Source organism: Pristis pectinata, chromosome 5, assembly GCF_009764475.1.
Source record: "Pristis pectinata isolate sPriPec2 chromosome 5, sPriPec2.1.pri, whole genome shotgun sequence".
NCBI classification, from domain to species: domain Eukaryota; kingdom Metazoa; phylum Chordata; class Chondrichthyes; order Rhinopristiformes; family Pristidae; genus Pristis; species Pristis pectinata.
In genome coordinates, this window is record NC_067409.1 from 51,579,241 (window position 1) to 51,596,193 (window position 16,953).

A 16,953-nucleotide genomic window follows, 5' to 3' on the forward strand; every position below is an offset into this window, starting at 1 on the left:
AAGGTTAAAAAGTAAGAAACTCAAGCAGTTAAGGAGAAAATAACTTTTTGTTTAGTAATTGTTCCTCAATTTAAAACACCAGGAATGCAAAGCTGAGGAAGTACGTTTAAGGTGATATTTGGAACTTGTGAAGAACAGGAAATATATTCTAGTTCTCCAAATTACATGTAGATTTTTGGTATTTTTTTTATTTTGGCCTCAATATGTTGCCAGAATTAACACATATATGTTCTGTGTGTTGTCTGAACCTAAGAGCCTGTGATACTGCTGCAAAGAAGTTTTTCATAGTACTTGTACCTGACTGCACTCATGCACATGTCAATAAACTCGACTTGACTTGCATTAATGACTTTACAAAATATTTCTAATAAATAAATAATCCATCTGTTAAGCCAATTTATATCACTTTAGTGTTCTTAAAGGTTTACAAGTTTACAGTTTCCCCTTTTGTGATTGCACTTATGTTTTGCTACACGAACTTTTACATGGATTTTTCCCATCCTTGTTCCAGTTCTCTTCTTTAATTCTCATTGTTCCCAACAAGTCACCCCACATCACTATCACTATCACCATATTTTGCAAATATATAGACCTTGATTGATTCCACGGGTCTAATGTGGTGGGGATTTCTGTATAGAACTGCTACCATTTCACATAATCCCATTGGTTTATGCTGGTTGTGAATTTCAGGCAGGTGTTGCTGTCAGTGAAATTTATCCTTGATAACACCAATTTGTGCCGCCAAGACAATAAGCTAAGACTCACCACTGTGAAGGCTATGTTACATTAATTGAATGGCCTGTGGGTAATTACTGCCCACATTGCAAGAGGGAAAGAGAGAGACACAGACAGACAGACAGAGACAGAGACAGAGAGAGAATTAAGTCAGACAAACTCTCATAAATGTTCAAAAGCAAAAATCAAACAGAAAATACAGGAAATAATAGTTAAGGCAACATCTACTGAGAAAGAAGCAGAGTTAATCTGTCAAGTCAATGACCTTATACTGAAAGAAGCTCAAAAGAAATCAACTTTTAAGTTGGGAGCCACTGACCTGTTATTAAGTTTTAAGTAGGGAGTTACCTAACATCAGTAGTAGGGAAAATGCTGGATTGTACAGGTAGTCCCTGGGTTATGTATGGGTTCTATTCCTGAGAAATGTCCATAAACTGATTTCTGCATGTCTGAAACATCCATTTTCTATAATAACCCATATTATATCGCCCTGCATACATTGAATAATTACCCTAACACTACCCATATTTCAATTAATAGAATATATACTGTATCCAGTCATTAATGAATACCATGAAAGATTTTATTATTATATTTATTATTACTAGCTTGATAAATGCTATAAAAATATATGCAAGAATTTGTGTAAAGTTGGATTTCTGTAAGTCAGGTTATTTGTTACCGGGGAAGGATGCAATAACAGGATACCTTGAGAATTGTAATAGGATTGAGCAGAGTCAGCATGGATATATGAAGAGAAAGTCATGTTTCACTAATCTACTGGAGTCCTTTGAGGATGTGACGTAAAATAGTTAAGTGGGGACCAGTGATGTGGTGTATTTGGATTTTCAGAAGGCTTTTGATAAAGTCCCATTGAGGAGGTTGGCCAACAAGGTCAAAGTAGGTATAAAAAACTGACATGGATTGAGAATACATTATCATGCATAAAGAAAAGAGTGGGAGTAAAAGTTTCTTTCTCAGGCTACAGGCTGTGACCATTAGGTAACGTAGAAATTGGCATTTGAGCTCCAGATATTCACAAACTATATTAATGATTTGGCTGAGGGGACCAACTGTTACATTTTCAAGTTTGCTGTTGATAAAAAAAAATCCAGGTGGGATTGTGAGTAGAACATGACAGATGCAATATCATGTGGAAAAATGTGAAGTTATTCACTTTGGTGCACAAACAAAAAGAAGCAGAGTATCTTTATATTGTAAGAAATGGGTGACGTTGATGTTCAAAGGCACCATGGTGTCATTGTATACAAATCATCAAAAGGCTGAAAACCAGCATGTTGGAGCAAGTGATTAGGAAGACAAAACCATCTTGACATATATTGCAAGAGGATTTGAGTACAGGAGTAAAGACTTCTTACTCCAAGTATATGGGGCCTTCGTGAAAGTTTTCCTGGAGTTGTGTATACAGTTTTGATCTCCTCACCGAAAAGAGATACTTGCCATAGAAGGAGTGCAGTGAAGATTCATCAGACTGGTTCCTGACATAGTAGGTTTATGCTATGAGGAGAGATTGAGCAGACTATGCCTGTATTCTCTAGAGTTTAGAAGAATGGGAGAAAACCTTATTGAAATTTTAAAATTCTTACAGTCTTCAACAGTCTCTGGCCAAGGAACTTAAAAATAAGGGGTAGACCATTTAGGATGGAGATTACGAGAAATTTCTTTACTGAGAGAGTGGTGAATCTTTGGAATTCCCTAACATGGAGGACTGTAGATGCTCAGTTGTTAAGTTCAATCAACAGTGATCGATAGACTTCTGAATATTAAGGAAATTAGGGATATGGAGATAGTGCAGGAAAATAGTGCTGAAGTAGAAGATCACCCATGATCTTGATGAATGATGAACTTATTTGAACAGCCAAATGACCTACTCCTTCATCTATTTCTTATGATCTTAAATTGCATAGAAAGGGTGGGGGGGGGGTGAGGCAGACAGAACACAGAGGTTTGTAATTGGGAGAAGAACAAGATAGATTAAATGTCAAATGAAGTGATGGCGCCCAGTGAAAGGGGCTGGTGAAGCCTCGTGAATAACAGAAAGGTCTGGAGAAGGTGTAAATAGAATAGGCCAATTAATCTTGGAGCATGCTGGGAGAATAAACTGCGAATGCTGAAAGATGGAATAACAGGTTATCTAAACTTACTGAATGCATTGAGGAGTCTGAAAGGCTGCAATGTGCCTAAGTGGAAGATGAGGTGTTGTTTCTCTGGCTTGCAATGGACTTCACTGAAACAATATTGGAGGCCAAAGACAGGGAGATCGTGTGGGAGGCGGTTGTAGAATTAAACTGATGGGCGCCCTGAAGCTTGGGGTTATGCTTGCAGACTAAATGGAAGTGATTTGCAAAGTGGTGCCTCGGACTGTGATTACTTTCCCCATTGTCAAAATAAATGTTTAGGGTGAAATGAAACAATTATGCAAAACATATTGTGATTTTTTTAATCATTCTGAATACCAACTGCTCCAATTTATACCTAAACTGCCCTCTCCTGCTATTTTGTTTTCATGGGCAGAATTTAAAACTAAACTAAAGCAATCAGCAGCACAAACTGAGAAATATACACATGTATGTCCAAATCTTCTGATATATATCTTACATCTGTTTAGTTCCTCTATTTTCTTTTGTTGCTGCTGTGATTCAAGAACATTGCCTTCTCTCTCCAATGTGATTCCTTCTCCCGCCAATGCTATTGTTTAAATCAGAGTAAGCAGTTTGCTTCTTTAGATCATTTCTTTCTTGACTCTCTCCTAACTCTAGTTTAACTCTATTTTGTCCTACAAAAATGGATTATAGCCCTTCACCTGTTTTCTCAGTTTTCAAAATAAGTTTATACTTTGCCTGCCTGCAAAAGCCATTTATTAGCTCAGATGTGTATAAATCACAGCTATATGAAGATGGGTAAGGTAAAAACCATTTTTAAACATGTTTTACTTCTCATACCTCCAAAGACTCATGGCTTACAGGTGATGCTAGACACATTCATATGACAAAGAATAATTTATGGCTTTTAATAATATTAAGTATATTAATAATAAATACTAACACTATTAGGACAGTTTAAATTTAGCTCATTAGCACAAGTTTAGCCCATATAGCCATACAGGCTGTAAAATTCTTTCCTTACAGCAGATTTTAAAATACTATTTACAACTAACATTGCTATCAAGTGGACCAAAACACAAAAAAGGATTTAAGTTTCTTTATCTCACTTAAAATAAGCATTTTGTGCATATGATCACACAATGTTATTTTTGTTTCTTAACACTCTCCCTGGAATACTGGAGTATCACATTTTCTTGTTGAAATTCAAGTTAAAGTGATGATGTATGAATGAGTTCCAAAGGGAAAGACTAACTGTAACTCATCAAAAACTTCCATTATAAGTTGACAAAAACAGACAATAAAACCTCTATTGAACATCTCCTCATGTTACTTACAGGAGACTTTCTAATCTTGTGCTTGGCTTCTCATTTGACAAAGCATGCAATCTCATTCCTGTGGTAAAGACATTCTGTTTCCTGTAACACTCCAGGGTTTGGTCAAGTTTAATATTAGGCTCAAAATCTGGCTCAAGCATTTAGCTTGACACAGTTCAATAGGGAGGTGATTTCACATATTATAAAAAAATCAATGAGCATTCAATGCACATGATTTATATAGGAGACAAGAGTCATAATAAGTAAGGTAACAAAGGTAATGGTTGCAATGTATTCTTTGCTCTTGCTCCCCTCAGGGCTTCTTCTAATTGGTGTTTAACATAGAGAAGTGCCAAATCCTTAGCTGACATAGGATAAAATGTTTTAATCAGCAGAAGGTTTCCTTGCCTATCCTTGACCAGATTCCATGAGACTTCTTGCCATTCAAAACATATACTTAGAACTCTCTAGGTCATAGCCCCTTGACTGTATAGCACTATGCCATGACGTTTGATGAATGTGTCCTTCCAAAGGGACAGGGCCTACTGATGAAAGGTGATGGGGAAATCTGGAGGGTGGCTAAAAAATTGGTTCTATATGTACAACTATGTCAGGCTGCGTGATTTGTTCTAGTTTTGGCACATCCCCAGATTTATTATGTTTTGTTCTATTTCTTACAGCAGATAGAAGGATCCATTTGACCCATCATTTCTGAGCGAGCTATCAAAGCATTCCCATCTGTCTCATTCCTCCACTTATTTCCTTATAACCTATTAACCTATTCTCTCTCTGATGCTATTGTTCCACCAGCCATCCTGACTCCCACCTCCCACCCCCACCTGTGATTCTCCTGCCATCCACCTGCACAAGCCCAGAGGCAATTTACAATAGTCACCTAAACAATCAGCACATCTTAGAGATGTGACAGGAAACTGGAACATCCAGGAGCAACCTACATAGTCACGGAGAGAACGTGCAAACTCCACACAGCCAACACCTGAGGTCAGGATTGTACCAGATCACTGGAACTGTGCAGCAGCAGCACTATTTGCAGTGCGACAGTGTTGTCAGATGTGAGTGAGGAGGACTTTATGGGATTGACAGGGCTGCATGGGCAGGAGAAGGATGGTTGGGTCAAAGGGAATATCTCTAAAAGGGTGAGGCCAAATTGCCAAGGTGATTCCACTGTTTACAGAGCCAATTGGTTGAAAGATTAATGAGGATAATTAGAAAGACAAAGAGGATGAAGAAAGGGACATGTAAAGCTATGAAATGAAGGTTAGCTCTGTTGTGGAGAACTGAAACCAAACGATGTTGGAAATGCCTAGCCTCTGTGTCTGTGAACAGAGAAAAACTGAGTTAACATTAGAGATGGATTTGTTAACCAAAATGTTAACTATGTTTCACTCTCCATAGATGCTCCCTAACCTGCTAATTATTTCCAGCATTTTCTGTTTTATTTTAGGAAAGGTCATTATTGTTGAATCTGCTTCCACCACCTCTCAGGCAATGCATTCCAGATTAAAACAATTCATAATCGTATAGGATTTTTCTTCATTGCTCTTTTTTTTGCCAATAAGTTTAATATTGTTCCCTCCAGTTACAGATGCTTTTGTTATTTGCTCCTAAACACTTCATGATTTTAAACACATACTGTATAGTAAATCTCCTCTTACATTTTAATCTCCCCCTGTAATTGGTCAAGCCTCCCCGACGCCATTCCAGTAAAGGTCCACCACACTTTCTCTAAAGATGTTAAATCCTTTCTAAGGTAGAGTATGCTAAATAGGACACCATGGTCCCACTAATCACCGCAGGGTCAAAGTCCAAAGGCTGAGTTACCAGCATCCACAGCTTTTACTTACAGTGTCTAAATAAAGAAACAATCTATTTCCTCATACCTTTGTCTCCAACATAAGTTTTGTATTTTACTTCATGCCAACACAATTCAGACACACCCAGCTTTATACTCTTTGAATATATATTCAGTTTTAGAAAGGCTCAGTTTACAATCACATGCATGTATTGCGAAAGGCAATCTTCAGTGCAAAAGAACGTCAACTTGCACAATGGGGTTACCTTCGGTCAAGAGGAACTGGCTTCAGTATGAAAACAGATTTAGTTAGCTCATATCCAGAGATCTGTTCTAATGCAAAGTGGAACCCTGTGGAGATTGACATCAGTAAAGGGTGTTTAAAATCATTCCAAGCCATGTATATACCCTTAAACTGCTGGGAATGGCTGGGAATGGCTTGGCCTCACTGACTAATTTGGGCAAGTTCTGAAGGTGAAATGTGCAAGATTGGATTACAAGTGAACCATTATGAGGGGAAAACCTACTTCTCCTCATCTTCTTTCTTCTCGGGCAGTCCCTTGGACTGAAGGGAGGTTGGGCAGGGAAAAGACTGAAGGATGATCTGAAAGCCTCCTTGAAAAATGCATAACAATCCCATTGACTCATGAGAATTCCTACCCATGATAACTCAGAGTGGAGAAGAAGCATTCAGCATGGTATTGAGTACCTCAAGCCAATTCATCAAATGTACATAGAAGCCCAGCAGAGGTGATGGAAGGAGTGCACCGCATCCACTATCCACCACTTCAAGCATGTACTGCTCTACCTGTGGCAGAGTCTACAAGTCCCACATTTACCTCAACTGAAATGGAGTGGAAGCAAGCCATCCTCGATCCTGAAGGACTGCCTTAAAAGAAGAATCAGTTAGCTCAGGCTGCTTCCACACTCTCTCCAACCTGCTGACTAACTGCTGTCTTCTGCCTAGTTCAGGAAATAGCTGAGACCTGCAAGTTAATATACCCTGACTTGGAATAGAGGTGAGTGGTACATCATGATACCACACATGGCCCCACCAACCGCAGGATTAAAAGCAACACCATGGGTATTGAATTTCTTTATCTGCTATAATCCCAATTCTTTTCATTTTCAAAGGCCCTGATTTCAGTGGCACTCACTGTTTGTACTAAGCACTTCCATGTCAAAGAAACAGTGCCCTTTCTATTACAAAATCATTAGGAAGTAGAAACCTGCCTCTAAATCTGCTTGCCTAAAAATAGTCATTGTATTCAATTATCACTAATGGAAAGTATCAAGCCTTAAATAATCTCCAAATACTTGCGTAGGTCAGCTCACAATGAAAAGTGCAATGAATCAAAAGAACTAGGAGAACAGTTTGCGATAAGTAGAACTGTACATTTTTTCCAAGTGAGACACAGTAAAACATTGAATCCACCCAAATCAATAGTTCCCTTAAACATAAGGATTAAGTGCATACAAACATTGTGCAACGAAGATGATCCAAGCTCACTTGGTTTCCATCTTTTGTAGGGTGACATTCCAGTTCAAGCAAGAAAACAACCAGCTGAAACTCATTCTAAACACATTCTATAAAAGGGATTGGCACATGGCATGCAACAAGTTATTAAGAACAAGAAAAGCAAGTTTTTCTCCTTCTTATGAAATCAGTGATCTAGATCTGATTATGGGTGTGTTGCCATCCTGGCTTTGTCTACCACTTGCCTTGTGATGAAATCTTGCCTCCAACAATGCAACTGCCTAAATCATTCACCCATTCAACCTTGCAAAATGATACCTTGGAATTGTTGGCTAACTTCCTGCCTCTCATTCTTCCAGAACCTTACCTTAATCTTTCCATGTCACCCAAAATTATAATATAATGCAGCTCAGTAGGAGGCTAGTTAGCCCATTGCCAGCTCTTTAGTAGAATCCCACTCTCCCAATCTTTCATCATATTCCTGCATCATTTTTCTCCTTCAAATGTTTATCTTATTCCCCTTTGAAAGCCAAATATTGAATCTATATCCACCAGCTTAACAACCAGTATATTTCTCATGCCTCACGGCATCAAAATGTTTTCCAAATATCATCACTAGCTCTCTTACCAAAGTTAAATTTAATCTATGCCTTCTGCTGATCCATCCTTCAGCCTTTAAAAGTAGATATGCTCTATTTAATCTACCCAAGTCCTTAATGATTTAAACTCTTTTATCAAATCTTGTGCTACAACATGAAAACATAAGAAATAGAAGAGACTTGTCATTTGGTCCCATCAATCAATAAGATCATGGGTAATCTGATCTTGGCCTCAGTTCCACTTTCCTACCTGTTCCCCATACCCCTGTAATTCAAAATTCTGTCTGCCACAGATTTGAATAAATTCAGTGATTTTTGATTACTCATTACAGCAAGTGATCTTAGGCTGTGGGGTAGTACGTAATGGATCTTACCCTTGTTGCCATTGCTGTCATCTCTGATGTAGACCCCACTGCCACTTTAGCATTTTTGTAGCGTTGAATGCTGCCCCATGATCATCACAGAACCAGGAACTTATCTTTGTCGGCTGGGACTGTTTGACCTAATAGGGATGGGTAGTCACCTTGGTCAATGGCCTTTTGAAACCTATTACCATTTTCCTCACTATATATCGCAGAAGTTGCCAAGTTTTACCTCATCTGCAAATTTTCAGATTATGCAAGGCACCTCTAAAGCCAAGTCATTAAAATAATAGAAACAACAGTGGTGCTTGTATTAAAACCCAGGGAACTCCACTGTAAATCGTACACTATAGCTCTTAGCTTTTTCTCCTTTAATCAATCTTCCATTCCCTTTTATTCAAGCTTAAAATGTACAATTACATCCAATACCTTTTATAAATCCATAGAAACATAAAATGCACTGCCCTCATTCATCCAGTTATCCCAAAAGTCAATCAAATCATCAAGTAAATGTGTCTACTCCTGAATTATTGCTTCTAATAGCTTCCCCACTAATGGCATTAAACAAATTGGCCTGTAATTGACAGGTTTGTCTTACTCCCTTTTATTAAACATAACATACCTCAGAATTAGCTTCTAAATGTATGCTGATCACACCCAGATTTCCCTCGCCACCAGTTCCCTCAACTCTACCTCTGCATCTAAATTGTCAAATGGATTATCCAATATCCAAGCCTGACTGATCGTGTTCAGTCCCTGCCACAATATAGTTCCATAGCCATCAACACAATCCTTCTCCCTGAAACGGACCTATTTTGTTTGCAACTTTGGTATCATATATAGCCCAGTTGAACTTTGGGTCTCTTGTACATACCATCTGTAAGACTGCCTTCATGATTTTGCCTGACTCCAGCACTATTTCAACCCTTCTGTTGGTCAAACCTTAATCCATACCTTTGCCTTCAGACTTCCTATTCCAAGTCACTGCGACTGCCCTCCCTTGCTTTATTTCTGATAAGCATGAGGTCATCCCAAACTCAACCTCTTTTATCCCTCACTTTCAGTTTGCTGTTCTCTAATAGTCAAATTCAATTAAAAAAAACTATTGAAATTACTGAACTAACTTTAAAGCATTTTCCAAAATAATACAATGAAAGGCATGTTAAAACACTAAGAAATGATTAAAACATTAAAATAAGCAAAAATAAATAATCCATTTATTATTTCCTCCTAATCTTCAAGTAAGTATTGCTTATGTAAATAAATGGGGATTCCAATTCTGCACCAGGTCTGAGTATTATAGGATTGCAAAGGCAGGTTCCTCAGTATGTCCAGGCTTCACTTTTGGATTCCACTTGGGGTCCAGCAATGGAGCAGACTGACAATTACACCAGTCTGCATCTGCCTGTCTGCAATTGCATCTGAATGTCTGACTCCCTCTTTCTTTTTTTCCAAGCTATCTTTTTCTTCTTTTATTCATGGAGGGAGAGGTGAATTGTTAAGCTGTGATGAGGAAAAGAGTTCGAAGGGTTGCAGATCATTTGTTGGGTTCAGGGCAGGAAAGCTTCCAGATGCAACATCCCTTGTTTTATCAAGCAAAATAGCTTGACGTGAAATTCAATAGCTGTTGGGAAGCCAATAAATGCTACTAGTTGATGCAAACACACAACCCTATCCTCTGTCCTCCACCATTAGGATCACATGACACAACCAGACAAAACATTTTTGTCTTTATAAAGATACAAGGCTTCCATTGCTATTCCCATTTGGATCCAAGCCTAACTTCTACCCCATTGAGATACCACATATCCAAGAACCACTACAACTCTACACCCCATAGACAGATTTCCCAACTTCATTTTTCTTCATCAAAACTCCACAAGCCAATGGACCCTCTCACTCTCATTCTCACTCGCAGGCTCTTTAAGCCTGCAAAACCACCGGGTGCTAACTTTCTTCTGATGACACCAACCATCCAGTTAGCGTACATGTCACTTAAGTTTTAACCAACCATAATTCCTATGCATTTCCTAGCTTAAGCCTGCATCATTTTCTCCATGTCCTGTGATAAATGATGATTTCAACTATGAGCAGGACATTTTATATTTACTTACTAAAACATAAAAATTTTTAATCTATTTCATTTACATAAAAATTAAAACCCCCTTAATCTGAACTCCATTTCCAAATATCATTGAATCATATCGGCACCAAAGGGGACATATTAAATACATGCTGGTTTCTTGCAAAGCAATCTATTCATGGCCATTCCTGTGTTCTATCCCTTTTCCATGGAAGTTATTTTCTCTCAAGTGCTTATCATTTTAAGGCCCTAACTGACTATTTCCACCACCCATACAAGTAGTGAGTTCCAGACTTTAACAACTCTCTGATTAAGATAAGTTTTTCCTCACATCCCCTTCTGTCTTTTGTCCATCTGCATTTGTTCCCTTGTCCTCAAACCATCCACTATTGGGAACAGCCTCCATCTATTTACCCTTTCTAAACCTATCACGATTCAGAACACCTTTATCAAATCTGCTCTCAACCTTTTTGCTCCAAGGATAACAACCCCATCTTCTCCCATTGTAAACATACAATTGAAATTCTTCATTCCTGGAACCATTCAAAGACCTCCACATTTGTTGTAAGTGTGATGCCTGAAACTTGGTGTAATATTCCAGCTATTACCTAACTAGTGTTTTATAAAGTTTCAAAATAACTTCCCTTTGTTAGTACTCTATACTTCTAAATATGAAGCCTAGGATCCCATAAGTTTTACTAGTTACTCTCTTAACATGCTTAAATGCCATCTATAAATTCGCTGATGACACCCCTGCTGTTAGTAGAAACTCAGATGGCAACGAGGAGGCGTACAGGAGTGAGATAGATTGGCTGGTTGAGTGTTGTTGCAACAACAACCTTGCACTCAACATCAGCGAGACCAGTCCTCGTTGAGAGGTCAGAGGTAGAGAGCAGCTTCATGTTCCTGGGCATCAATATCTCGAAGGATCTATCCTGGGCCTAATACACTGATACAATCATGAAGAAGGCACACCAGTGGCTCTACTTCGTTAGGAGTTTGAGGAGATTCAGTATATCACCAAAGACTCTTGCAAATTTCTGCAGATGTATGATAAAGAGCATTCTGACTGGTTGCATCACAGCCTGGTATGGAGGCTCCAATTCACAGGATTGCAAGGGGCTGCAGTGGGTTGTAGACTTAGCCTGCTCCATCAAAGGCACAACCCTCCCCATCATCGAGGACATCTTCAAGAGGCAATGCCTCAAGAAGGCGGCATCTATCACTAAGGGCCTTCACCATCCGGGACAAGCCCTCTTTTCATTACTACCATAGGGCAGGAGGTACAGGAATCTAAATATCCACACTCAACAATTTAGGAACAGATCCTTCCCCTCCACCATCAGATTTCTGAACAGTCCATGAACCCATGAACACTACTTCGTTATTCCTTTTTTTTTGCACTATTTATTTATTTTGTAATTTAGAGTAATTTTATGTCTTTGGACTGTACTGCTGCCGCAGAACAACACATTTCATAATATATAAATCAGTAATAATAAACCTGATTCTGATACGTATAGACTCTTACAAAGAATCATGCATGTATAAGTCCCTGAATTCCTGAGACACTTTGAGAACCATGCTATTTAGTCAATATTGTCTTTTCTTGAACTTTCTGTCAAATTGTAGCAAGTCACACATCTTTATATCAAATTTCATCTGGCACTTGTCTGCCCATTCTGCCCACCTATCCAAGAAATCTCTAAGCCTGTTGCTTTCTCCTCACCATTTACCATCTTCCTAGTTTAGTGTAATCTGGTTTGCTGATCAGGTATGGCAGAAGTAGCCTGTAAGTGCAGAAAAACATCCACTGCATGAAGCTTTTAACGAAATCCAGAAAAACTGGGTCGAAGGTCACGCTGCATCATATGCCTTAGTTTGTATTTTCTTGATTCCCAGACAAGTTTGCATTTCCTTGATTTCCAATCATACATTCTAACTTTTTCTTTCTCTTCAGTCAAAGGTGAACCAAAAGCTTCAGGTGAAGTGAAAGTGCAATCAATAATTTATGAACTATAAATTACTCTGAGCATTAATCAAATAACATTATTTATTAAAAATATTGTAATAGAAGATAAATCCATACCTTTTTAGATTCATCAGCGTTTCAGCCATGGCACTAACCCCTCTGCTTAAAAAGTCTTCATTCATCAATATTTTCACGAGGTTAGGAAGATTGAAAAGAATTTCCCAGGTATATGTTTCATTATGAATTCTTTCTATTATGTTAGTGACATCGTCCATTTCATTCAGAGCTGTCTAAAAATGTAATGTAAGCAAAATACATTTACCAAAAATGAATTGCATGACTCAATATTTACTTCTACAAACAAGAAAAGTAAAATTTGAGTCAGTACAGATATAAACATCCATGCAAATTTGTAATTACTATATTTCAAATTGAGCCATTTCATACCCACTCTTAATACCTAAGTTAGAAAATTAGGTTCAGATGTGGATGTCTTCTTTAAGAAAACACCACTCGATGTGTCCATTATTAACATAGTGGTAAAGATTTCATGTCTCAATATTTTTATTTCTATTACTAAACAATTTTAAAAAGAGACAGAATACCAAACCTGACGTATCTGAACTGGGATCACATTCAAACATTTGATGTATGAACCATTACCCCATGGACTCTTGGGTAAATTGGTAATTGATAATTGATTGGTAATTGGTTTATTATTGCCACATGTACCAAGATACAGTGAAAAACTTTGTTTTGAATATCATCCATAGAGATCATTACATAAATTAATAAAGACACAAGTACATAAATTAAATTTTATGTGCTTTCCATTGATTTATCATGCTGTAAACAAAGATGCTAGCACCACTCAGCAAAATTTATTTTTTATGTAATCAAATACCTTGAGGACTACAAGGGACGTAGGAGTACACTTAAGAGGGAGATCAGGAGAGCAAAAAGAGGACATGAGGTAGCTTTGGCAGGTAAGGTAAAGGAGAATCCCAAGAGATTCTATAACTATAAGAATGAGCAAAAGGCTAAGTACTTAGAGAATAGATCCTCCTAAGGATCAATGTGGCCATCTATCTGTGGAGCCTCAGGAAATGCATGAGGTCTTAAATTAGTATTTCTCATCAGTATTTACTGCGGAGAACATGGAAGCTTGAGTTCAGATAAGAGATAAGATATCTTTATTTGTCACATGTACATCGAAACACAGTGTAATACATCTTTTGCGTAGAGTGTTCTGGGGGCAGCCCGCAAGTGTTGCCCCGCTTCCGGTGCGAACATAGCATGCCCACAACTTCCTAACCCATACATCTCTGGAATGTGGGAGGAAACCGGAACACCCAGAGGAAACCCACGCAGACACAGGGAGAACGTACAAACTCCTTACAGACAGTGGCAGGATTTGAACCCGGGCCGCTGGCACTGTAATAGCGTTACGCTAACCACTACACTACCGTGCAGCAAAGTTAAAAGTAATGTCTTGAAACATATCCACATTACAAAAGAGGGGTTGTTGCCGGCCTTAAAGTGCATAAAAGTGGATAAATCCCTGTGGCCTGACAAAGTGTATCCTAGAACATTGTGGGAAGGTAGGAAAGAAATTACTGAGGACCTGGCAGAGTTGTATCATCATTAGCCACCACTGAGGTGCCAGGATACTGGAGGGAGACTAATGTTGTGCCTTTACTTAAGCTGCAAGGAACTACAGGCCAGTGAGCCTAACAGTGAGGGGAAAGATACTGAAGGAGATTTTGAGAGTCAGGATCCACCCGCATTTGGAAAGGCCGGGAATGATTAGGGATAGCCAGAATGGATTTGTGTGTGGGAAATTGTGTCTCACGAATTTGATTAAGTTTTTTGAAGAGGCAAACAAGAGGATTGACGAGGGCAGGGCAGTAGACATTGTCTACATGGACTTTAGCTAGGCCTTTGACAAGGTCCCACGTGGTAAGCTGGTACACAAGGTTAGATCACATGGAAGTCATGGTGAGCTAGCCAATTGGATACAAAACTGGCTTTGTGGTAGGAGTCAGAGGGTGGTTGTGCAGGGTAGTTTTTCAGATTGGAGGCCTATGATCAGCAGTGTGCCCCAGTGGTTGGTTCTGGCTGAACTGTTGTTCATCGTCCATGTTAACAATTTGGACGAGAAAGTAGTTGACACAGTTAGTAACTTCATGGATAGCACCAAAATTAGTGGTATAGTGGACAGTGAAGAAGGTTATTTAAGCTTACAACAGGATCTAGAACAACTGGAAAAGTGAGCCAAGGAATGACAGATGGAATTATACACACTAGAGGCAGGATGTGGTTGCACTGGAGAGAGTTCAGAGGGGATTCGCCAGGATGTTGCTTAGATTGGAGGACTTTAGTTATGGGGAGAGATTGGATAGACTGGGCTTGTTTTCCCTGGAGCGAAGGCAGCTGAGGGGTGGTCTGATAGTGGTATATAAGATTATGAGTGGGATAGATAGGGCAGATGGTCAAAATCTTTTTTCCATGATAAGGGTATCAAAAACAGGAGGGCATAGGTTTCAGTTGAGAGCAAAGAGTTTTAAAGAGGTTATGAAGGGATTTTTTATTTTTACACAGAGAGTAAATGATATTTGGAACTTGCTGCCAGAGAAGGTGGTGGAATCAGATGCGATCACTTTGTATGAGACATTTCCACAGGCACTTAAGTAGGCAAGGCATAGAAGGATACGGCCCTAATGCGGGTCGATGGGATTAGTATAGATGAGAAGAAAGGTCATCATGGAAGTAGTGGGCCAAAAGGCCTGCTTCATAGAGTCATAGAGAGCTACAGCAAGGAAGTGGGTCCTTCCGCCCACCAAGTCCATGCCAACCAACAACCACCCATTTAAAATAATCCTACATTAGTCCTGTTTTTTATTCACCCCACTTTTCATCAGTTGCTCTTATATTGTATCACTCAACTGTACACTAGGGGCAACTTACATTTGCCAATTAACCTATCAACCCACATCTTTGGCATGTGGGAGGAAACTGGAGCACCTGGAGGAAACCCATGGAGTGACAGCAAGAACATGCAAACTCCATGCAAACAGCATCCAAGGTCAGGACTGGACCCAGGTTTCAGGCCTTGCAAGGCAGTGGCTCTACTAGCTGCACCACTGTGCTGTCAAAATGTTAAATTTTATTCTTCTGCACTTGTCACTTCCCCTCTTCTGTCAGAAAATGCTGATCTCTTACTTTAGTTTGGTTCCAAAGGTAGAGGGAACCCAATTTTCACAGACTTCAAAAGAGACACTGATCAAGAATACCTGAACTTGTTTTCCTTCTTGAGTATAAAAGTCAGGAAGTCATATTGCAGCTGTATAAAAGTTTGTCTCGGCCACATTTGGAGTATTGCATGCAGTTCTGGTAGCTGCATTGCAAGAAATATGTGGAGGCTTTGGAGAAGGCACAGAAGAGGTTCACCAGGATGTTGCTTGGATAGACTATTAGCTATAAGAAGAGGTTGGACAAACTTAAAATGTTTTCTCTTGCAGCATCAGAGGCCAAGGGGCAACCTGATAGAAGTATAGAAAATTATGAGGCATAAATAGGGTAGATAGTCAGAGTCTTTATCCCAGGTTGGAAATTTCAAATACTAGAGGACATAGCTTTAAGGTGAGAGGGGGAAAGTTTAAAGGAGATTCACAGGGCAAGTTTTTTTTGCACAGAAAGGGGTAGTTGCCTGGAATGCTCTACCAGGGGAAGTGGTGGAAGCAGATACGATAGCAACATTTAAGAAACGTTTAGACAGGTAAGTGAACAGGCAGGAAATGGAGGGATATAGACTATGTGCAGGCAGATGTACAGTTTAAATTGGTATCATGGTTAGCACAAACATTGTGGGCCAAAGGGCCTGTTCCTGTGCTGTACTGTACTGCTCTGTGTTCTATGTTGTCTCCATCCCAGCATGGTTCTATAAAGTGAAATCACCCAATAAACCAATCAATCCTCAAGTGGTCACAGAACCAATAGGATCTGTTGTGGTTCTTAATTGAATAGTCCTTCTCCTAAAGTGCTTCTTAATTTGACGTACCAATTTATTCACTTACCATGGATAATCCAAGCTGTGCAACTGCACCTGATGAAGTAAACAAGAGATGTCAATCACAGCTTTGTAACTAGCCTGCATCAACTCAAACAGAATTTATGCAATATTATATGGACTGCGAACATTTGATTGGTTCCATGAATCTTAATATAACTGAAATCAAGGACAGAAATCCATGTTATGATTTTATGCTAATTCTGACCTTTATACTAGAGACACTGAATTTCTATGTGTTAGATAGTTCTTATAGCATAGCTCTGCACAGTTTTAAAAGAGTCAAAACTGCCTCTAAAATCCAAATAAGATTTTGATAGCATTTCAGAAAAATTAAGATTAAATCTGTCTTCACAAATTTTTAGCTACAGGATCTATCTCTATCAGATGGCCCTCACCAATCT

General features: G+C 38.9%; 1 protein-coding gene across 1 annotated transcript in view; it reads right to left on the reverse strand.

Moving 5' to 3' along the window:
* Positions 1–16,953, reverse strand: part of LOC127570200 (ATP-binding cassette sub-family A member 13-like) — a 201,406-nt gene that overhangs the window by 157,533 nt on the left and 26,920 nt on the right. The window contains exons 5-6 of the mRNA XM_052015468.1: positions 16,557–16,585; positions 12,598–12,770 (exon numbers count right to left, since the gene is read on the reverse strand). Coding sequence (XP_051871428.1) covers positions 12,598–12,770; positions 16,557–16,585 — 202 coding nt within the window. The remainder of the gene's footprint in view (positions 1–12,597; positions 12,771–16,556; positions 16,586–16,953) is intronic.